General features: G+C 39.5%; 1 protein-coding gene across 1 annotated transcript; it reads right to left on the reverse strand.

Annotated features, from left to right (window-relative positions):
- Positions 1-546: 546 nt before the first annotated feature.
- On the reverse strand, positions 547-17,263 carry LOC119860682 (protein zyg-11 homolog B-like). The gene is made up of 14 exons (XM_038414695.2): positions 16,845-17,263; positions 15,761-15,926; positions 12,484-13,238; positions 11,134-11,274; positions 9,961-10,137; positions 7,373-7,437; positions 6,111-6,210; positions 5,966-6,019; positions 5,582-5,743; positions 5,454-5,501; positions 4,601-4,798; positions 4,443-4,504; positions 2,033-2,130; positions 547-1,468 (listed from the first exon to the last, which is right to left on the reverse strand). Exons 1-14 carry the CDS (start codon positions 16,917-16,919, stop codon positions 1,278-1,280), a joined length of 2,292 nt encoding a protein of 763 aa, XP_038270623.1. The 5' UTR covers positions 16,920-17,263; the 3' UTR covers positions 547-1,277.
- Between the last annotated feature and the right edge of the window lie 6,877 nt (positions 17,264-24,140).

Consider the following 24,140-nt stretch of genomic DNA (forward strand, 5'->3'; position numbering starts at 1 on the left):
GACAGTGCAGAGCAACCTCTCAGGGGCCCTCACCCACATATTCTTTCCAGAAAGTTGACACTTATGGAACAATGAAACAATAGAAACCTGAATTCATGGCACCATTTACTTCAACAATTACACTTTAATCAAGACTCTTGCATGTTGCACAGTCTCCATTTCTTTCAACATAACTAAGTGCTATTCTTAGACCTGCTTTTTATATTATTATATGAAAACTTAAAGCCTTTGGAAGACTCCCATTATAGTTAAGTTTTAAAATTTACAATTTCATAGCAATGAGATTTACACAGAACGTTGGTGATATTTTGGACTATAATTCTTTGGGGATATAATTCACTGCACAACACAGTCAAATTCTATCCTCCCATGACCTGTATTTCACTCCCACTAAAGTCAGTGGGAAAGTGTGCACTGCTGAAGACAGAATTTGGAAACACTAAAGCAATCGTTAGCCTGCCTGTAAGGAGACCAAATATTCTGTGTACTATATTGGAAACAGGTAGTCTCAGGTATTTTCTTACCACTGAGTTTCATGTTTGGTTTGTTTTTGGTGGGAGTGAAGGTGTGCAGAAGCTCTCTACTCCTAACTTTTGATTAATTTTTAAAGTTTTCTCCTGCCGTTCTTATTGCATACCTCTAGTGGAGCTGATCCAGTTATTCCTTTCTACACCACAAATATCATTTCAAACATTGTTGATGCGGCATGGAAAGAATAGGATAGTGGTCCAGTGTTGGCAAGACTAGAAAAGGGACACAGCTTACAAGAAACAGAACAAGTGACTTCGAAGATTCAGTTGGGGATGGCCCTTGGCACACTTTGGTCACAGTGAGAAGTGAGCACAAAGACTTGAGTGTAAAAATGCTGACTTGCAAGCACATAGCATTCTGTTCAAGCCCTGCCTGACTAACCAAATGGGAGCAGTTTCCAAACAATAACTGAAGGGTGTGAAGGGCCAGATTTACAAATGTATTTAGGTAACTGAGGATGCAGATAAGCATCTGGTGGGATTTTCAGAAGAATCTACACACCTATCTACATCTTTAGGCACCTAAATACCTTTAAAAATCTATCCCAAAGCCTCATGTCCCACCTCAAAAGTCAAGTCACAAAATGAGCCATTCCTAGAGGATTCTGGCAGTACAAGCCCTCCTCAATGCAAGCAGCAGTACTCTTATAGGAATGCCCATCTTAAGCAGTGATCAACAGTACCAGATATTCTCAGTACAGTTTGTGAAGGATTTTAACAAAGGAAAAATTAGATTTATACCTACAGCTATCCATTTGATTTGGTTTGTGGCTTCTTTAAACATTTAGGTCTCCCATAGTACATCATGTGTGTCTCTACAGTGTCTAGTATCTCACTGTTGATTCGCAGGACATCTGGATCAGTCTGATTGTTTTCTTTGATGTCATACAAGTGCTGCAAGCCACCTTCTTCAATTAACATGCTACAGTACCTGGCAGCTGAAATGAAAGAGAGAGTGCATCTTTATTAGGGACTTTGCCAAGAGTGTCAAAATGACAACTTATATTAGGAGAAAGTATTAACTAATCCAGTTATCCTGCCTCTGTCTTCAGCCAATATTTAGACTACATAATTAGTGATGCAGTTAAATTGACATGCACAATATTAGATAGGATTTTAAATAGTACTCAGTATTGGATTGACTGTTCCCATTTATGATGACTTTAATGAGGGCAGAATAATGCTAACACTAAGTGCTTTTGGAAATACCACCCTTAGAGTAATAACATTGTTAAGTATAGAGACAAGCATCAACATTTCTCAGATTACTTGGAACAGGATTTTGAATCAAACTAGTTTTATTAAAAACAGCTTGTTACAATGTTTTGAGTCATTGAATGTAATGGGACTACTGTTTAATATCCAAAATAAACCCTATATGAATAAGAGATCAGCAAAGAATGACTTAAAACTTTGATGTACTTATCCAACAGGCTTATGAGTGAATATGAGAACCATCCAATTTCATATTAAAAGATTAAACTGTAAAGTTGAATACATACGAGTTTTACAGCAGACATGCTGCATGGCCCACACTGCCCACAGCTGAACCCCTGATATCGTGAAGCAGTCAAGTAATGGATAGAAAGGACTAAGGGATCTATGGGTTAAAAAGAGAAATATATTTGGCAAAGTCATGGTGATACTGGATACCTTTATTTCAGAGTAACTATGCTGTCTCTGCACATTAAGCTTCAGGTATTCTCATACACATTGTTGGATTCTGCATTAAATATTAAACACCCCAGAAATCAAGTGTGGCAGTCAAAAAAGTGACTAAAGAGGGAGGCTGTGTATCAAAAGGGATAGGAAAGTACTACTGAAGATACTGTAATACCATTATGGAAGTCAATGGTAGACCCTCCTCTGGAATACTGTGGCTAGTTCTAGTCACTCTCTAATAGCAGCAGCAATAAAAGTATTTCATAAGCAATTATCTTCCAGAACTCATGGAGGATGGGTGAGGACCCAGGGAATTACAGAACAGTTAGCCTAACTTTGACACCTGGAAAGATACTGGAATTAATTATTAAACAATAGATTTGTAAGCACAGAGAGAACAACAGGGTAAGTAAATGCCAACATGGATTTGACAAGAACAAATTGTGCCAAACCAATCTAATTTCCCTGTTTGACATAATTTCTGGTGTAGCGGATGTAGGGGGAAGCAGACGTGATACATCTGATTTTATATTAAGGCTTTTGACACATTCCCATGTGACATTCTCATAAAAAAAGCTAAGGAAATGTGATCTAGATGTGGTCACAGTTGCAAAAAAGACTAATATTCTGGGCTGAATTAATAGAAGTGTCACACAGACTCAGACTTTAAGGCCAGAAGGGATCATCATGATCATCTAGTCTGACCTCCTGCAGGCCACAGAACCTCACCCATTCACTCCTGTAATAGACTTCTAACCTCTGGCTGAGTTACTGAAGTCTTCAAATCATGAGGTAAAGACCGATTTACAAGAACGTAGACCATATGTAGGACACAGGGAGGTAACTGTCCTATTACACTTAGGGTAAGGTAAGGCCTCAGCTGCAGTACTGTGTTCAGTTTTAGGCACCACACTTTAGAAAGATATGGACTATTTGGAGAGTGTCAAGAGAAGAGCAACAAAAATTATGTAAGGTTTAGAAAATCTGACCTATGAGGAAAGGTTAAAAAAAACTGGACATATTTAGTCTTGAGAAAAGAAGACAGAGGAGGGACCTGAGAAGTCTTCAAATATGTTATAATGAGAATGGTGATCAATTGTTCTACATGTCCAAGAAGGTAGGACAATAAGTAATGGACTTAATCTACAGTAAAGGAGATTTAGGTTAGATAGGAAAAACTTGGATAGTTCAAGCTCTGGAATAGGCTTCCAAGGGAGGTTGTAGAATCCCCCCTCATCAGAGGTCTTTAAGAACAGATTAGACAAACACCTGTTGGGGTGGTCTAGTTTACTTGGTCCTACCTCAGCACATGGGGCACGACTAGATGACCACTCAAGGTCCCTTCTAGCCATACATTTATATGGATTCTATAAATAGATAAGAAGCGATGAGAGGCACGGAAAGACTTCCATACAGAAAGAGATTACGATTGTTTAGTTTAGATCATAGATGAACAAGAAGGGATAAAGATATATAAAATAATTAATAGCATATGGGGAAAAAAAATCACGTTCCCATATATACTCTAAATAAGAAAAAAGGGGACAAAACTGAAAGCCATTAAGTTTAATACTAATTCAAGGAAAATTTAAAAAAAAACACCTCAACAAGAGTTACCTATGGAACTCATTCATGAGAGGCTAACGCCTTGGCAGGATTTATAAAGCTTTAAGACAGCCATATGGCTAATGGGAGCAGCCACGATTACATTAGGTTGTGGTTGTTTTTATTATTTTAAAAAGAGAAAGCCACATGCTTCAGCATTTAAGCCAATTTCTAACTGACGGAAGTTAGGCAAAAACATTCTTTAACAGCCCAATTATTCTATAAATTTTCAGCTCTGGGGTATCTTGCAACTTCTTCTAAAACATCTGGAAGTACTGGGCACTCTCACAGAGGATACTAGACTATAAACCACAGAGTAATGCAGCATAGCAATTTATATGCTCCTAAAAAAAGGCTTGGGATGTTGAAGTCATAGGTGCAGGACCCAAATCTGGTTCCAGTGAATGGTATTTGTTATTTTAGCTGGTTAGAACTGCTCAGAACGGTATTTCAGCAGGCTCCAAAATGGCTTTTCTCCCCTACACAAACGTTTCCAAGAGATCTGCTACAAAAGCAGTGTTCCATACAGGAGAACATTTAGGGTGAAGAGGTTGGCGGCAGCAGCAGGAGGAATACAATAAGTACACAAACTTCAGAAACAGTACAAGAGTTAATATCGTCCAGACATTATTTCAAATTCATTACCTGTAGGCAACCAATGCCACCATCTTACATTTTGGTGCTGGCCACTTCAAAATGGTTGAATGCTGTAAAGAGACAAAACTAAATATTATAATATTTACAGTAAACAGCACAAGCACTGTACTAGAATAAAAGTAGGGTATCAGTTTTAGCCAGCGTACCAGTTGTTCAATCAGAGATTTTCTTTGGGTTTGACTCAGTGTCCAGGCCTGCTCTCCTCTAGATAGTAAATTAGCAATAATCCCAGCTGAAAAGAAACTGACTTCTATCTCAGCACTACTCAATAATTCACTAAGACAGTCTATGAAGTCCTTCCACATTAGTTTAGACTGAAGCTCTCTCACTTCTGCTACATTGTTCTGTAAGACAGAATAGGTGAAAAAAATCAGTATGCACAAGATAAACAGCATATACAACGTTAATAAGCATTATGGTAAGTAAATAAATTTTTTCTGAAGGATGATGGGCCTTATACCTCCCATTTTCTATCACAACACAGTTGTTTCTCTGAAAGCTTCAATACCTAAAAATCAATCTGAAGCAAAAAAAAAAAAAAAAAAAACCACATACCACCAAACCCTGACCTACAGTTCATATTTTGTTACATTACTTAATTTTGAGTCCAATCCAGAATTTAACAAGAGTTTTGCCATCAAGTTCAGCAGTAGCAGAATTGGACCTTTATATTCTTTTGAGTACTTGTACTCATTTCACTTGCTCCCCTAACCTCTGAGGAAGTATCGAGGGAAACGCCTTGACTACTAAATGGTTATTCCTATTTTAATTCATGTACTATAAACTGGTTTTCAGAAAATCATCAGTGTAATGTAAAAGTGATGCTGAGAAACTTAGTGCCTAAGGATACAAGCTGATACTCTTAAGTTTTAAGGGAGAAAATCTCTTTTTACTAAACCAAGTTAACATGCCCTCCAGGTATTTCCTAACTATGTTAAATAGAAGAAAGCAATAGAAAACTAATGTTTCTTTTGAAACAGAACTTGATTTTGATCTTACCAGAAGGCCAAGAACTTTATGTTGTATAGCTGAATCAGATGGAAAACACTGTTAAGACAAACAAAGGTAATCATTAAATAGAGTTTCAGTGTATGCTAACAATCTATCACAATCAGTCACACCCTCACCTCCAAAACTCTCATGAAGAGTTCTAACCCTTGGTTGTCAATGAAGTGCCTACACGTGGTAGGTGATTCATCTGTGAGATTCCAAAGCGCACTAAGGGTAAACATGAAAGTAGTATCTACTTCATTCAAATTTGTTTTCTGTTCAACTATTTCAAGAAGTTCCTGTAAAGGAAAAAGCAAAAAATGAGGTGTTAGATTTTGGCTTTGAGTCTCATTGCAGACATTAGTAATAATTCGTTTCGATATTGTGAAAGCACCAAAAGACCTTAAGCCCCATCACGCTCTGTGCTGTACAAACGTGGGTTGCTCAGAACTGAGTCATTTCTCACATGATGTTGGTTTAATACCTGGTAATAAAGAATGTCACAGAGATGTGCAACTCACCCCCACAACGACGTAGAGCTCTGCACTAAGTTGGGCTGTTTGCTCAGATGAAAGCTGCAAGTAAATAATGTCACATGAGTATCTGAAATATCTGTTGGAAATTAGAAAACGGAAGTTTTAACATTTCCAAATTTAAGTCACATACCTTCAAAGCTAGAATAGAGCTTATATTCACCGCCATTCTCTGCATATTTTGATTTTCATGGTTACACAGCCACTGCATAACAAGTTTGGCAGCTTCAAACCTACATTATGACAGCAGAGTGCAAGTTATACAAAATTTAAATTTCATCTTGCATCTCAGACTCTAGGGTTCTCATATTGATCTCTGGAAACCGAAGGAAACATGCTTAGTTTCCAAAGGATAGAAAAGCACAAGCCTGTTTCTTGCATATCCTCCCCCCACCCCCAAAAACGGGAAACAACAAAGACTAATTTAGAGCAGCCTTTGATCAGGCGAGAAGAAAGATGCTAAGAAGGATCCAATAGTTTTAAAAGGTTATCTAAAAAATGAGTAAGTGAGCAACAGTAAATAACTCATTATTAATGCATGAGTGAGGCCTTTTGTTACTAAGAGGAGAACTACCAGCAACCCCCCTCTCCCCATCTGAAGAAAGGTTTCCCTTTCTTCCTGTCAGAGAAAAGAATCCTCCACTTGCACCTTCTGCTTCCTTCACCCATTCCTCCCTCCAGGCAGTCAATTGCCAATGTCATCCATGGAGAGACAAGGTGGATGAAGTAATATCTTTTATAGGACCAACTTTTGTTGGTGAGAGAAAAAAGCTTTCAAGCTTCACAGAACTCTTCTTCAGGAAGACATGAGACAGAGCTCTGTGTAGTTTGAAAGCTAGTCTCTCGCGCCAACAGTTGTTCCAATAAAAGATATTACCTCGCTCACCTCGTCTCTCTACTGTCCTGGGACCGGCACGGCTACCAAAACGCTGCACACAACGTCATCAATAGTGTATTAACACCATTGCCAGATAAGAAAGATCACTGAAGTCAAATACAAGACAACTGCTTATCCCTCCAGCAGATGAACATGTCCAGGGAGCTAGAAACCTTGAAGTGTTGGCCCTTCCAAAGTCAACAGGAGTTTTGCCATTGACGTCAATTGGGCCTAGATTTTACTGCCAGTCTGATCTCCCACCAGCTTTGTACAAATGTAACACCATCAGCTTCAGTGGAGTTACTTGCAGTTTATGAGTCTGTAAGCAAAAATCAGGCCGTTGGAAGCAAATCTAAAATTTCTGAATGACAATTCAGAAGTCTAGTTAATTGAGGAGCCCCAAAAGAAAGTTTAAAGATGAAAGTTATGATAAAAAAAGAAGAGAAAATCGAAGTTTTGTTCCAAATATTTGATATGCTGCTTGACATCCTATTTCAATTTACGGGGTTGTCACTTACCTGTTAAATGGAACATCTTGAAGGATCCTGACACTAGATAGTAGAAGGAGGCAATTCTTCTGCAGCTGTTTGTGGGGGGAGAAAAAGATTCTATGAAGTTAAAGAAGCTCTCTCTTATATTTTATTTTATAATAATTTTGCAGTGCACTAATCGTTAGGGAACCATGTATTGTATTATTAGACACAAATAATTAAACAAGCAAAGGATGGACCTGAGATACCATAAACAAAATCTTAAACAATGTAAAGGTTCTGCAGTACAGATAATCCAATCTCCCCTACAAGTATGATATTAATGAGTCCAGTTTTGTTTCTTAACTTTATAGTATAAGGAGGTTTTTGGAGTGGGGAGGATGTTAATTATATCTTGCTGTGAGGTTTTTTTAATTCATATTCAAAGAAGTCTAAGCATTGGACCTCTTTGTAGAATCTCAATCCAAGTCCCCACTACCAGCCTTAACCTCTCTCCTCAAGGGTCAGGATCAGCTGCATGAATCAGTGTTGCAAGAAAGGCAGACTATTACCATCCTACAAGATTACAGTTGGCTGTATCACAGCTTTGGATCTAAAGCATTTCCTTAACAGCCTTTGCTATCAGCATGGACTGGATTCAAGGAAAGCACATGAATATTGCTGCCACTAACCATTACTTAGTGTGTCCTATCTCATAATAATGTAAGAGGGGCATACAGGTCAGACCAATTATCCATCTAGCCCAGCATCCTGTCTTCTGACAGTGGCCAATGCCAGTGGCTTCAAAGAGACAACAGAAAAAGCAATTATTGCGTGATCCATCCCCTTTCATCCAGTTCCAGCTTCTGGCAGTCAGAGGTTTAGGGATGGCAAGAGCATGAGGGTGTGACCATGATCATCTTGGCTAATAGCCAGTGACAGACTTATCCTCCATGGACTTATCGAATTCTTTTTTAACCCAATCAGACTTTTGGGTTTCACAATGTCCCCTGGCAATGAGTTCCACAGGTTGACCGTGTGTTATGTGAAGAAGTACTTCCATTTCTTTGTTTTAAAACTACTGCCTATTAATTCATTGGTTATGTGAAAGGGTAAATAATTCCCTATTCAAACCATTTATAGACCTCTACCATATCCCCTTTTAGTCATCTCTTTTCCAAGCTGAACAATCTCAGTCTTTTAAATTTCTCCTCATATGGAAGCTGTTTCTTACTCAATCATTTTTGTTCCCCCTTTCCACTTCTAATACAACTTTTTTTGAGATGGGGCAACCAGAACTGCACACAATACTCAAGGTGTGGGTGTACCATCGATTTATATTGTGGCATTATGATATTTGCTCTCTTATTAGCTATCCCTTTCCTAATGGTTACTAGCATTGTTAGCTTTTTTTTTTTTTGACTTCTGAGAGGATAGGAGTAAGTGGGAGATCTCAAGTCACCACCAATTCAGTTACCCACACAGAGTGCACTACCCAACAGTCCTGGATGTGGAATGACAAGTATTGGAAATTGCTATTTCTTGTCTCTGAATAGAAACTAAAAAAAAAATCAAATTGCTGTGGAGGAAATAATGACTGAATTTGTGCCAGACCAATTTCACCCGCTTGCTCAAAGACAAGCTTCTAATAATTCTCTTTAAGTTATGCCAATACTAAAATGCATCTCAGGCCTCATGACAGCAAGAATACTGCAAGACTCTTTATACAGCAAGAGAGATTTCTACATTGTACAGAGGACAGCTAACTTGAAAAGTAACTTCGATGAGTAAATATCTACTAATTATACCTGTTTCCAGTACAGTACTTAAAATGCCTGTCACGGCTTCAATATTTCCCTAGCTGTGAATGATGCCCATGTCTCAGTGAGAATTGAGATTTTAGTTATGATGTAGCTCCACATTTGATTGCATAGAAAAGCAGAAGACTTTCAGCGGTGATAAAAGCAGAGTTTTTTGTTGTTTGTTCTTCTTTAAAATTCAGGAGTAATTTTACGGCACTTTAGCATTTACACCAATTCACAAATATTGGTTAAGAATAATAGAACATCCTTTATAACACATCTGTCAGTATTCTGACTTTCCTAGGAGTCCAACCTGCATTTCCTGTATTTTCATACAAGCAAGGTGACAGTTTTCTATGCATTTCAGACTCCTTATTCTCGATTTACTCTTCTGTGTAATTAAGTGTACTCATTATACTATATTAAGTGACATATAAGAAGTCTGCTAATACAGAGCAAAGATGAAACATGACAAGGCAAGATTAACACTGTAGAAGAAAAATGTTAAAATTAATGGCATACATAATTTATAAATAGTAAAACAAAAAAGAAAATTGTTAAGCTGCACGAGAATAGAGAGAGCACCAGTCGTCCAACCTTAGTGTTGGCCTCTACTGATGCAAACCAGAAGAGAGAAATTAGGGGAAAAACCCCACAGATTCTACAAATCTGGTCTTTTCTGCTAATCATGGCATTTCATTTCATTTGAACAAAACCTTAGTTCATCAATACTGATGAAGCCCTCTCAGAGCAGAAACGTACTTGTTCTGTCTTTATATTATAGCTCTCCTTGTTAGGAAAAGCGAATTAAAATTGTGCTCCCTGCCCTTTTACCTGTTGTTGTTCAGGAAAGTTTTCCACAGCTTTGAGTAATAAATGGATCACATCGGACAGCAGACGAACAGGCATGCCAGCAGACAGACCCTGTCTAGTTAAGTTAAGAGAACACGCACTAGCAGTTAACTGCACTGCCAAGTCCAAGGGGTGATTTCTCATTCCAATAATCACAAGCTGAAATAGAAAAATTATGTTGATGTAATAAGATCTCATATTTCTAATTTTGTAAGCCAGTCACAATACTGCATTGTACAAGTTATGATGCACTTTTGATTCTGATTACTGAATCTTTTAAATGGCTTTTAACCAAAAGCAACAAGTATACGCAGCAGTGCACCCTCTTACCAGCACAGTAGGATTGTAATAGCAATCAACAATTTTATTCTGTAATCATACCATCTAGAGAAGAGTGTGAGTTTTTCCTATTTCATGATATGTCCTACTATCCACAGGATGTGAAAGGACAGTGACCCAAACTAAATTTGGGAGGGAGATGGAGGTGATATTATTGTGAACAGGGGGAACACTTTGGAGAAGAGGCAGAATCTATGACTGCACCTGATGGCATCTGACCTCCAATAGCCAATAGAGAATGAGTATTGGGGATGGCAAGAGGGCAGTCCTTCACTGCTTCTCCAGGACACCTAAGAAGTGGCCAGGAATGTCTTCTGTGATCTTTGATTAACCACAAAATTGCACCAGATGCAATCCCACCCATACTTTCATAGCTACCAGGCTGGACTAGTCAACATGTTCTATTTAGAATTGACTGAAAAAGCTACAGCCAGTCCATCATGTTGCAGTCACAATCCTAAATGGAGGAAACACACAAAGCGTGTCTTCATCAACTCCCCATTTAAATCCAAATCCACGTAAGGGTATTAGCCCTAATCTCTGAAGTTCTGGAAGGGAGAAGCGTGAACTCTCTTCAAATCCATCTCTTCCTTTGTTCCCTGCTGCGACAGTTATGATCAACAAGAAAGGAGATTATGGTACCTGGGTTACTCCTGCAAGTGTACTTCTGAAATAACCCCACTCAGCATACTAGCTAACTCAAGGGAAGGGAGAAGAGTCTGGGATGTGTACCTGATGAGTTACAGATTTTTATACACATATACCTAGATACAACAAATATGTTGATATTTACTCTCACCAGCAATTCATTTTTACCTTTAAGATTTCAGGCTTAGTTATTCTCATAAAACACGTCTGGGTGAAGAGACGAAAGAAAGCCTCCTTCACAAAGTATGACCGTTCACTGTAACGCTTCAAAGCTTCAGAAATCTGAATCTCATTTGCTCCTCCCGATACCTGGGGGCATAAAACAGTTAATACACTGATGTTTAATTGGAAAATTTCAAGTTACCTTTGACAAGTTGGATTTTTTGAAATGGTGCAAATAAATTAGTCTTATCCAAAACCCTTCAAAATATAATGTTACATTGAGCAAGCTGTCATCTAGCTATAACAGTGGTGGGCAAACTTTTTTGCCTGAGGGCCACATCTGGGTTCGGAGTGCGGGAGGGGGCTCCAGGCTGGATCAGGGGTTGAGGTGGAGAGGGGTGCAAGCTCTGGCTGGGGGTGCAGGCTCTGGGATGGGGATAGGGATGAGGGGTTTGGGGTGCATGAGGGTTTTCTGGGCTGGGACTGAGGGGTTCGGAGTGTGGGAGAGGGATCAGGGCTGGGGCAGGGGATTGAAACGCAGGCTCCGCGTGGCGCTTATCTCAAGCAGCTGGCACTTGGGGCAGGGGCAGCGTATGGAGTCCCTGGTTGCCCCTACACGTAGGAGATGGAGGGGGGACATGCCACTGCATCCAGGAGCTGTACAGAGCCTGGCTTCTGGGAGCCGCCCGGCGGGAGCTTGAAGGCCGGATTAAAAGATCCAATAGGCCATAGTTTGCCCACCCCCGAGCTATAACTCAAATGTAGTAATCTAAAAATATACTTCGAAAATTATCCAGATAAATTCTTTGCATTGTGACAATGCCTTCTGTTCAAAGCTCTGTCCAGAGCAAAGAAATAGTTCAGATACAACACAGCAGTTTGTTAGTGCTCCATATCAGTGATAAATGCATCTAGGCAAGACCACTAAATAAAACTGATCCCACCTCACCTCAGTTATCTGTCTCAATTGAATTTTTTGCTCATTTTAACTTCGGGTGGCAGAACAGAGCTGGGCAAACATTAGTAATATTAAACTACAACTTCTTTTGTCTTTTTCATTGAATTAATCAACTTTATTTTAATTTTTTTTCCCATCCCTGATATTCAACAAGCTCAACTGTTAACTGCACAAACTGTTTTGACCTTTATTAGATTTAGTCTCAAAGTTACTTTCATTAGGAGGACAGGATTAGTCAGAGAGAAGTGGGGCAAAGAAGAGCCAAATAACGTAACTTTTTCTTCACCCCAATGGGAGTAGGATTCAGAGTTCCTGGCTCTACTTCTTACACTCAACACAGTAGATCACAGTCCTTTTGCATGCAAATGTGTAATATATATATTTTTTTAAACTCAAACCTTCAAGTTTCCTTCTCCCGAAAGGAAATCAGAGTAGCCAGCATCAGTAGCAAGTAGTCCCACAAACTGCATTGCAGGTCGCTGTTTGACAAATGCTTCTACAGCTTCATCAGTAATGTATTTACTGCCAGAAATGTCCAAAGACACTAGGTGAGGTAGGATGTCTTTCTGCTCTAGTAGAGAGATTGGTATGTCAGATGTAAATTGCTGATCGTCCGAAATATCAAGGTGGTTCAAATACTTTAGTTCTCTAATGACATCCAAGACTTGGGGTGTAGTCATTGTTAAACACTTCAAATAGTGCATAGAGAGAGACTTAAGTCGATCCTTACAGGCAAGGAGTGGAGTTATGTCAGTGACAGAAGTGTTGGATATATCCAAACTTTCCAGCCTTGGAAGTGAAGCAATCTCCACTAAATCCTCATTGTGGAAGCGAACATTGGTAATGCTCAAAGTACGAAGACCAGACAAGCGATTGAAGCACCTTTCATATGGATTTGTCAGGGAAAGTCTTAAGGAGTCCAGTACAAGGCACTGAAGATTTTGCTGGATCCACTTATTGCTACCGAGTCCACTTACAATATCCGCAATAGAAATGTCTGCATTCATCCCTGTAGCATCAAGTTCTATTAGCTTATGATGGCAGAATGCTTTTCTGAAAGATAGTGCAGATATTTTTGCTTTCCGGATGCAAGCTTGTTTCAAGCGCATTTGGTTACCTCGGAAAATGCCCACAGTTCCATCATTCAGCAGCTCTATTGGGAAACAGCAATAAGTCTGTTACAGCAGACAGCAACATAATGGAACAATAGAAAGTGCTCCTATTTCATCCCTCATGTTCAGTACACTTTAGCCAGGAGGCGTACTCATACATGAGGAAATTGTAAGGATTATTCTTAGAGGGTTAGGAAACAATCTAGGAGAAGCTAACTGAGAAGAAAAAAGGGAAGAAATTGAGAACGTAAAACAATTTTGGAATCCCCACATACTGTACATACGAGCCTCAATTTAAAATTATGCAGCAAGTCCGTCACTACTGCCAGGACACTAGTGAGAACTGACCCAGCCTGTCCTAAATATAAAGCTGCAGTTGCCAGCTGTGCCCACTGCTGGTGGACTCTTTCTGCATTAGGATTTTGAAAGGAGTTGTTTCTCCTTCCTCACGTTTTTAATCCTCAAACAGGCTTATGGCGGTGAACTGATAAAGTGTTATAGCATTCCTCACAATAAACACACGTATTACATCCTGAACACGTATGTGGCAAGGAATACATTCTTTTACATTGGACGCAGGGCAGCTCACCTTTGTGGGCTTGGTGAAAACACTGTTATTAAATATATTAAAATGTGCTAAACTCTCTATTCTGACTAAAAATCTTCATTATGTTCTATACTGTTCATTATACAATAAGTATTTCAGAGTAAAAACATAATATAAACTTAAAGTACAAACTCCGTAATGCTCTACTTTCCCGTTAAATGGTATTTATATACACACTGATATTTCACCTTATTAGAGACCTAACAGAACCATAAAAATTCCCCCTTATAGGTCACAACTGCGTTACTTGTGAGAAGAGCAAGAGAAAGAGGAAAGAATAAGATAATGGTCCTTTAGCTGTCCCTCAAATTCAAGCATCCACTGGTGGTTAGCTTTTCAATCACATCTTTCCAAGAGTTCCTTTACAAATACAGCATATATAGATTTTCAACCCTATACTTATATCGTAGTAAATCAGGACACCATTTCTACAGGAAAACAGATTATGGGTACAGTCAGGACTATGTTAAAAATGTGAGAATCATCACGTGTGGTACATATTTTAACATGACCATTTTAAAACGATCAGGCAGCATTTAAATCCACAAGCCTCAATTATTTGTGAAAGGGGGGAAAGGTTTGTTAAGACTACTTTAAGTTGTTCTTTAAATTAGGAAGTATAGTATAACATTTAAACATTTGTTGGAATGCGTTTCTTATCATTTCAGCCATGGTGTGCACTTTATCCATGATGTTAACCAATGAAACATCAAGAAAAAACACAACCAGCAAGCAGAAGCAAAGATGAGACAGAATTCTCAGGGTTAGTCTGGAAGAGATGATGTTGGAATTTTTAGTTAGATTTGTTACGCAAATCCTACTTGATTAGAGTATAAACAGCTAAATACCAGAATGTTTTGTGCACTACTTTTTCCTAGTGCTTTCCTCAATCTAGCTTTAATTGTCCCAACTGAAGGGCCTTCCACCCTTAAGAGATGATTCCACATCCTATGTTTTCATTTTCTAATTTCATCCTATTACTTCTAAAGTATTTAATGTCAGAAAACCTATGACAAGAAGTACCTGGGAACTGTATGAAGGTTATTAAAGCATACAAAAAAAATCCCCGCATTGTCCTCCTTTTGTAAGATAATTGTCTTTCCTAAAACATCTAAACCAAAAATAATTTAACAGTCAAAAATCTCTATCTCAACCAGCAGGCTGACATACACTTTGAACAACGATGACAAGACTGAACCCTGTCGTACATTACACTTTTGTGCTACCTTAAGTAATTCCCTTCTATCCTTGGTAGCTGCTGTCTTTAGATGTGTACTGTGTCAGTCTGGGAGATAAAATGGAATGTACAATTTGACACAAACTTGTTTTGTAAACCCCAACTTGATTATAACCTCACAATAGCATTGTACATTGATAGGCCCAAAACCAAGGAGTATGGTTGAGAGACCCAGAGCTAGGAACAATGATCAGTTCCTACCCAAACCCAGAAGCCTTAGAAGCACATGGGACTCACTGGCTGGCTCCAGACACCATACACAGAGGTCTGTTCAGAGAGGAGGACTAGGCTAGCTTGTGACATATTTTACCTGAACTTTGCCAACAGGGAAAAATATACAAGCGTAACTATAAATTAGTTAACCTGAAATGAATCAGTTTACCAGTAAATCACAGAGTGACAACATAACTTGCTTTCCTTACTGTAGTCAATATATGATACTTAAATATACCAAATCTGGTAATTATTCCCAAGCTTTTATACATAAATCCTATTCCCACGACTTCTCATTCAAGAGAAATGAGTTCGGGGCAAGGTAAAAAGAACAAATTTTCTGAAGGTGGTGGTGATTAAATTGCCAGATGAAATATGAGGTGAAAAAGAAAGGGTGAGGTGGTATTATTCCAAGATTTCAGACGTTAAAAATACAACTTAAATGACTAAAGTGCCCGACATCCAGCTTTTCCACCAGATCTACACTTGCTGATCCCAAGTCTTACCATGAAATGCCATAGTCTGCAGCAATCGATCAGCTACTTCTTGGGGAAGTCTTTCAGATTCTTTCAAGCATAGTGTTCCATCTTGCCTCTCAGTACAAAACTTCTCTAGGTCAGCAGTCAGCGCTTTCAAAGAGATGTCAAGTAAAGAGTATGGAGATGCCTCAGCCTGTTATAAGCAAATAAAAAACCCTGCACACATTAATAAGACATTAATCAAATTACAACCAACCAAAACACTTTCACAATGATTAATTCAGGTTAAAGCAAAGTATTCCAGCCCCACTGTCAACTTGATATAGCTCAACACATATCAAAAGGGGTGAGCATTACAGAGATTGGGACAGCAACAAAAGCTTATGCTCTAATAAATTTGTTAGTCTCCCAGGTGCCACAAGTACTGCTTTTCTTTTTGCAACCTATTATGGTTAACCTCAGACTTCAAGGAACCAAACTGCAAGCCCTCCACACCTTGACATCAATAGAAATTTTATGAAAAGGTCCTGCAGCCTCAGACTCAAACAAAATTCTTTTGCTGCGTAACCATGAAAGCATCCGGTTAGGAGTACATTGTGATTATGGATGCTCCTCCAGATAAGTTGTCAGACAGAATAAACTGCATATTAATACAGGCCAGAGACATCCTCATTCCACCCCTATTTCAAATGCGTTGATCTCCCACCCTGAACAGTCTACTTCAACTTAGTTTTGTTTGATATGAATGTATAACATGCAGAAGTCAGGATTTAAAGGGACGGCTACCATGGGCACACGTGTAACAGCTCAAACTCACCCAACACTTTAAAAAAGGGAATCATTTACTCTGCTAAAGGGTGGCGATCAGTGCGGGGGTTTTAGTCCAGCTACGCCTCCGAATCTCTCAGAGGCCTGACTCCCAGGAGAGGAGTTTGATTCAGACGGAAACGGACCAGCCTTGACTCCCGGGCACGCCCATGCTCCAGAGCCCTACCCAGAGCGACGCCCGCGGGGATCCCTGGCCCCCTCTCCCCTCAGCGGCGGGACACGGACCCGAAGGGAGAGCGGCCCCCTCCCGCGGTGCCCCCCCGGCTCCAGGGCAGCCCCGCACCTGGACAGCGGGGCAGTCGCTGCAGATGGGCGGCGGCGCCCGCTGCCGGTTCTGGACGTGCAGGAACCGCACCATGGCGGGGCGGGGCGGGGCGGACCGGGCCGGGCCAGGCCAGGCAGGCGCCGCCCGCGAGGCGCTCGGGCCTGCGCAGCAGAGACACCCCCTCCCCCCAGCCCTCTTCGCGCCTCTTCCTCTGCCTAGCGGGGCGCTCGGGGCCGCCAGCCTCGCTACCGGGAAAGCCGGGAGCCCAGGCCGGCCACAGCGCAGGCGCCGGCCCGCTCGCTTCCGGGGCGGGGCTGCCCGAGCTCGGGCCAGGGAACAGGGGCGAGCTCAGAGCTACGGATGGGGCGAGCCCAGAATGGGCTGCGTGGCCCTAGGAACTCGCCTCTGCCGGGCCCTTCCCTTCCCCTGCCCACGCTGTTACGGGCCTTCTTGTGGGAGGAAGCAGGAGGGTTATGGGCTCCTTGAGTCCTAAGGCCCCGGGGCCTGTCTGCTCACTTACAGATGCAGAGAGGTTTCAGAGGAGCAGCCGTGTTAGTCTGTATTCGCAAAAAGAAAAGGAGGACTTGGGGCACCTTAGAGACTAACACATTTATTAGAGCATAAGCTTTCGTGAGCTACAGCTCACTTCATCGGATGCATTTACATCAGATGCAGAGAGGGGTCTTTACTGAGGGATAACTTCAAACCCCTAATGCCACAGTGTGCTAAAATACACCCTCCAAGCCTGTTAACTTTAGGACAGGTTTCAGAGTAGCAGCCCTGGCCGTCAGTATCCGCAAAAAGAAAAGGAGTACGGGGTAGCCTCTAAGGTGCCCCACGTACTCCTTTGCTTTGTGTTAACTTTATATTTCTTTCTCCGTGAGTTCTGTTTTTCCAACCTAATGAGCTCAACCTTGCCTACGCTCAGGATTTTGTCTTGATGCTCGTAATTACCATTTTCCTTAAAATGCCTCAGCGCCTAAAGCCAAGTAGATAGGTGAGGAGTTCAACTTTTAGTGTTAAAGAAAAGTAAGTTTTGAGCCTGTGTGACTGTAGAGAAAGCTTCAAAATGTGACCCTAGGGGCACAAGGACTCAAAAAGCAGAAGACAAATAAAAAGCACACACTATTTTACATAATCTTATGATTTTTAAAGCCCATTTCATGATTTTGGAGAGCTTGACTCATGATTTTTTAACATACGAAGAGCTTAATTTAAAATATAGTTTTATAACTACCACATCTACAAGGGAAGATGGATTCTGTACCTATAACACCTGCCCCATAAAAAGATTTTACAGATAAAATTATGCTCTTAGTGACTCATACATCCTCATTGCCTTGACGGGGTCTGGACTGGTACAAAGATAGAATTGTTTAGGAAGTTCTGTTGATAAAGCACATGAGGGAATAGAATTGAGCTCACTCTACCTTAGCTGTATCAGGTCTAGAGGGCTAAATAGGAATAAAAAGAAAAACTTAAAGTGACTAGATAAAAGTTTGATTACACACAAACAGTAGATGTAGTGGGCTCAAATTCTCCTCCCTCATCGGCTGGTGTAAAACAAAAGGTTACCATAAGCCCTTAGAATTAACAGTTTACAAAAAGGAAAAACTCCATTATAAAGAAGTAGAATCAAATCCACAGAATAAGAAATTCATAATCACTTACCACAGAGTCACACTTTAAATAAGCATACCTTTGGGCACCAGACTAAAAGCTAAGTATTTTGGGCATCTGAGAAGGGCGTATATGAAAACCACACAATCTAGAGCAGGGGTGGTTCTCAAACTTATTTGATTGGGGCCCCCTCTTCATGTCATCACTTTTCATAGCAAACAACACCCCATTGCCACCCTTATTTCTGCACTGCTGCTGCCACCCCAGGGCTGATAGCCAGAGCCCCACCACCTCCAAGTGAGGGATTGAGGGCAGGGAAGGAGAGCCTGAGCAGCAGGTCTCCAGCTGTCCCCATCTCCCAGCTGTGCGTGGCCTTTCTACACAAGCCCCAGCCACACAGGGCTGACAGCCAGAGCTCTTTAAAAAAAACCAAACAAAAAAACCCTACACAGCTCAGACCTCCCTTGACACATTCCCGCTCCTCCCTTGGAAACCACCCCCTAGTTTGAGAACCAGTGATCTAGAGCATATGGTTATTGTACTTGAAAAACAATTGTTGCAACATTTGGTTTAGGCTTTTATGGCATCAGCCCTCAGGGCACCTGGATGCAGAGGATAAACCAACAGATTCCAATCTGAGGTCCATATTAACATAGATTCTAAATGACTTTATGAAAATTGAAGACCAGCTGAAATTAGGCTTGCACAGGAAGTACGACCAGTCTCTTTACAATGATTCTGTTAAAAGAAAAGGAGTACTTGTGACACCTTAGAGACTAACAAATTTATTTGAGCATAAGCTTTCGCGAGCTACAGCTCACTTCATCGGATGCATGAAGAGAGCTGTAGCTCACGAAAGCTTATGCTCAAATAAATTTGTTAGTCTCTAAGGTGCCACAAGTACTCCTTTCCTTTTTGCGAATACAGACCAACACAGCTGCTACTCTGAAACCTGTCATAATGATTCTGTTGTGTCTGTCATCATCATCGTATTTAAGCACTATGAAAACCAAAGAGCATGACTTTGCTGTCACCCTAAGGTAAGTGAGTAGCCCCTCTGAAATCAGTCTGCCTATCACTGTACAAAGCTACTGAAAGATTAGAATCAGGCCCAAAGTGAGGAATACTGAGAAGGACTCAGTTCTCCATCATTCTTTAGGTATCACTGAAGTTTGAGTGTGAAGGAGGCTGTCCTTTTAGACCATTTCCCCTACATCAGAGCAGTTCTTCATTCAGTCTCCCGACAGTTGAGTCTCAGTAGAGAAGCTGAAGTTTTAAGTTGCTATTTAGTACAAATTGCAATGGCTTTTGGTAATGGACAAACTGGGGTGTAAGTTGTTCTGAGACCACAAAATTAATTACTCAAAGGCCATGGAGCCAGCCACCACATAGCAATACTTTGATTGCTATCAACCATACAAGTCAAGCTGTGAAAGGCTGGCTATATGTTCCATTGCCAAATACAAACCATCCACTGGGCTTACTCTGTTCATTAGTGTTTGTAAAGTATCTGTTTCTTAATCTGTATCAATTATTTTTTCCCCACCTCCTTTCCATATTCTATTTTATATATTACCACAGTGAGAACAAAAGAAACATGTTTTTTCATTTCTGCTTTAACCGATTTTTAAAAAGTTGGAAACTGAGCAATCTCCAGTTTAGATACACCTCTACCCCGATATATCGCGACCTGATATAACACGAATTTGGATATAACGCGGTAAAGCAATGCTCTGGGGGGGCAGGGCTGTATGCTCCGGTGGATCAAAGCAAGTTTGATATAAGGCAGTTTCACCTATAATGTGGTAAGATTTTTTGGCTCTCGAGGACAGCATTATATCGGGGTAGAGGTGTACTTCAATGTTCATAAGAAAACATGGAAAGAACTGTTACAGAAAGTTTTACTTGTCTAGAATCATTTTCCTGAAGAATCAAATTTAGTAAAATCAGAAAAAAAAAATCACAAAAGCAAGAGAAACATTAGTTAAAATTCCCCCTATGGAAGGAAATGGGTCAGGTAGCACATTTCTGGTCTAGTCCAAAGATTTGACAAGGATTATTATTCTGTTAATGGAAACAAAAAAGTTGTTGCCTCACATCATAATGTAAGATTGTAATGCACTTTGTTTTTCATTTTAAGACAGTCACACTGTCAAAGGGAAAAAAAGTGTTTTGCTACATTCATAGATGGTGGCAGCTTGTTTATCATTTTACTAGTAAATAATAATACACCTTTAAACAGATATATAGTCCATTTTGTACGGACTTGTTTTGGCTCAATGCAGCCTCTCCCATTTCTGTCAAACAGAATGGAACATATTCATTATTCTAAAAGAAAAAAAAAGTGTACATACACATTTATTTAGGCAAAGCCTATAGTTAACATACAACATTAATACCCAAATAAAGCATTGGTTAGAAATTTGTGTTACAATCCATATGCAGCATGCCCCACTCATCTGGACCCTGTGGGGAAATAGTGTTTTGAGTCTGGATAATTGAAAGTATCTTAAAAACACAACCATTACATTTACTGAACAATTTCTCACATTTTACAGAACAACTATGCTGCTGTATCACAGTTTAAACAGAAGAAAGGCGGATGATATTTGACACTTAGCATGTAGTTTAAAAAAAAACTATTTTCTGTTTAAAAGGTTGTAATACATGTAGGGAAACAATTATGGTTTCTTGGTAAACCTTGCCTAAGCTTTTGTGCAAGTAGTGTTGTCCTACTCTTTTCACTGTCCCACAGAATGCATGTTGCAATCTTATGTCCCCCTTTTCTACAGAAATTCAGACCATTGTGGCATAAGGACCTGTTGCTCTGTTACTTTGTCCATTACATAAGCCACCTGCTAACACAAATGCCAGATTTTAACAATAAAAATAATCACCTTTGTTCATAATTTGAATGAGAACTCAATTTTCCACAAATTAATTCTCATACAATAATCATCTGAGCTGCTGATCCCTATGGTTTGGTTTCGTTTTTTGTTATCAATCCATCAATGGATTTAGTGCACTGTCATTTAAGTCAGATTGTGCTATATGGCAACAATATATTTGCTTTGCAAAAAGGTGCCAAAAAACTAAACAGAAAGGCTTTGTAACAGGTTATTTGTGAAGAAGTTGAGTGGTCTCCCTCTTTTTAAAAACTACTGACAATCATTTCTCATTGCCTAACTTTGATCCAATAATTTAAGAATGCTTAAGAAGGAATGAATAGCATCATATAAATACACAAGTCTAAATGTACATAATTCATTTAATGAATATTAAAGGAAGTTTTCCTATATAAAACTCAACTCTGAATGAATACAGATCTGACACCATTCCCACATGGAACAGTTTTCCTGTTTAAGTACATTTAATCTTGAAAATTATAATAGTTGGTAAGTGTTGCTGGGGTAACATTCTGAAATTGTTCAGAAAGCTCTTAGGGACAAAGCTGTGCAATTAAAAGGTTACCTCTGTTTGTATACCATCCTAACAGCCCAGAACCGTCACACAGCAGGAGCCCAGCTGAAATACTGATAGCAAAGGAAAAGCCATGGAAATCATCATAGCTACAGGAAAAGATGGTTTTTAAAAACACAGCTCTTTGCATTCTACTCTTCAACTTAAACTTGGACATTTCAAAAAGAAAAAAAACAAACCAACAAAAAAACCTCACAAACAATAGTGACAGAAAATAAGTTTTGACTCACCAGTGATGTGAACTCCAGGCAGAATTTGGCCCAGGAGTTTCACAGACTAAACAAGGTAAATGTATAGCATGAGCTGTATCATTTCATTTAAAACAGAATACAGCAGAATATTTAAGTTATATAGCTTTCAAAACCTTTTTTAAAACAGTTAGAAAGCCTCATCTCACATGTTAGAGTAGGCATTAGTGATAAATGCTAAGTATAACTATCACCTTCCCATCACAGCAGTTTCAGATTATTATGAAATCCTATTAGATAGGCAGAGAAGCTAATGATTTGTCCTTTAGCTTCTAATAAAGGGTACTTAAAACAGTTGAATGCTGTCAGCTAAACCAGAAGTGGTTCCTCTATTAGAAGGAATGTATTTTTTGGTAAACACATTTTTATTTTGTTTTATGAATGTAGTTTATAAACTAATAAAACATCTATACTGGAATAAGGAGACACTTCCTCAGGAACAATCAGTCTGGGCAAAAAAACTCAGTTTCACTATTCTTTAGATTGCTTGAACTACTTAATTCTAAATCATCTCATTTAATTTCAATCAAGGTAACCTCACCAGTTCATACATTTACAGAAACATTTAAGTTAGAGTAGAGGCATTAACAGATTATTCATTCATAATATGGCAAATATCACAAGTGAAATAGACATCTTAGTGTTGTAATCACCTCCACAATCAATATACCATCAGTGACTTCTGAAGAGTAGCCTGGAATGGGCTATGTTAAAGATCATGAAAGACTGCATTAGTGGCAGCTCTGTGTGGCTGCATTATCCTTGTTCCATAATCTCATGAAGTGGTGTCCTAGCTAGCCAAACTGGTGCCCCAGTTTCCATTTTGGGTCATATACCGTTATAGACTTTGTATAGTTTAATCTAATGTGTTTAGAATAGCCATCTTACTGGGAGAAAACAGCATTCCAGATGGTTAAAATGTTCATTTAAAAACCTCTCAGTACCAAGTGATACAAAGTTTCCATAAACTCTGATATTGGTAGATTGTGTGTTCCATTTCCTGCAATGGACTTTTCACAGCAGAAGTCAAGACTTCTCTAGTCTAAAACGTAAAAATAACTGCCCATAAAACACAATTATTCTGAACTTTTTAAAAAAATAAATCCCATAATTTTACATTTCTGACAATTTTCACTTCTTTTTGGGTCAAGGAAACTATATACATTCAGATGTATGTAGAGGAATGAAGCTACCCCGATGATACCTCGAGTACAAAACAAAGCCTTATGCAATGTGGTAATGATAACATTACTGAAGCAGTCTGTTAATGTTTCTAACACACACACTGTAATGAAACTATTCCAGATTGTAGGTGGTGTGTTAACTCTATTATAGTGAAGTAAAGTGGTGTTGTGTCAGCAATCCCTTTCCCATAAGGTAAACAGTACAGTGATTTTCTCTTCAGGAATTGGAACTAAAATGCCAATAAAGTTCAACAATAGTCGAATCCTGTTCCATTGTTTGGCAGGAAGATGTGAAGACAGCCATTTGACAGTACAAGAAGGATTAGTAAACAATGCTTTGAAATAAAGGGAATTTGAGCTCACGTTGTAGCTTGCTTCCATCACTTGTATTTAATCAAGCATCTGTATGCTGTGGAATCTCCATTTCATTCAACACCTCTTTTAAACTCAAACAACAGGAAGAAATACGTTTTTACCACTGACAGCTTTATGTAAAATTTCACACTCCGCACAACAATGCAATTTACAAAGGACCTTATATATGATGGGTGATATTTTGTACTGTAATGCATTGTGAATACAAATCACTGCACAATACTGACAAAATATATACAAGAAATGGCAAGGCAATCAATAATCGGTTATAAAAAGATGACCAAATATCTTGGTTCTCCCATCAAGACGTGCACCTCCATGTGATGGGAAGGGCTACTCTACTTCAACTAACATTTTGAGCTCTGATGTGGAGCTCCCTCCTTCTCCTACCACTTCTTTTTAAAAAA

The sequence above is a fragment of the Dermochelys coriacea genome, chromosome 8 (assembly GCF_009764565.3).
Source record: "Dermochelys coriacea isolate rDerCor1 chromosome 8, rDerCor1.pri.v4, whole genome shotgun sequence".
Classification (NCBI taxonomy): Eukaryota; Metazoa; Chordata; order Testudines; family Dermochelyidae; genus Dermochelys; species Dermochelys coriacea.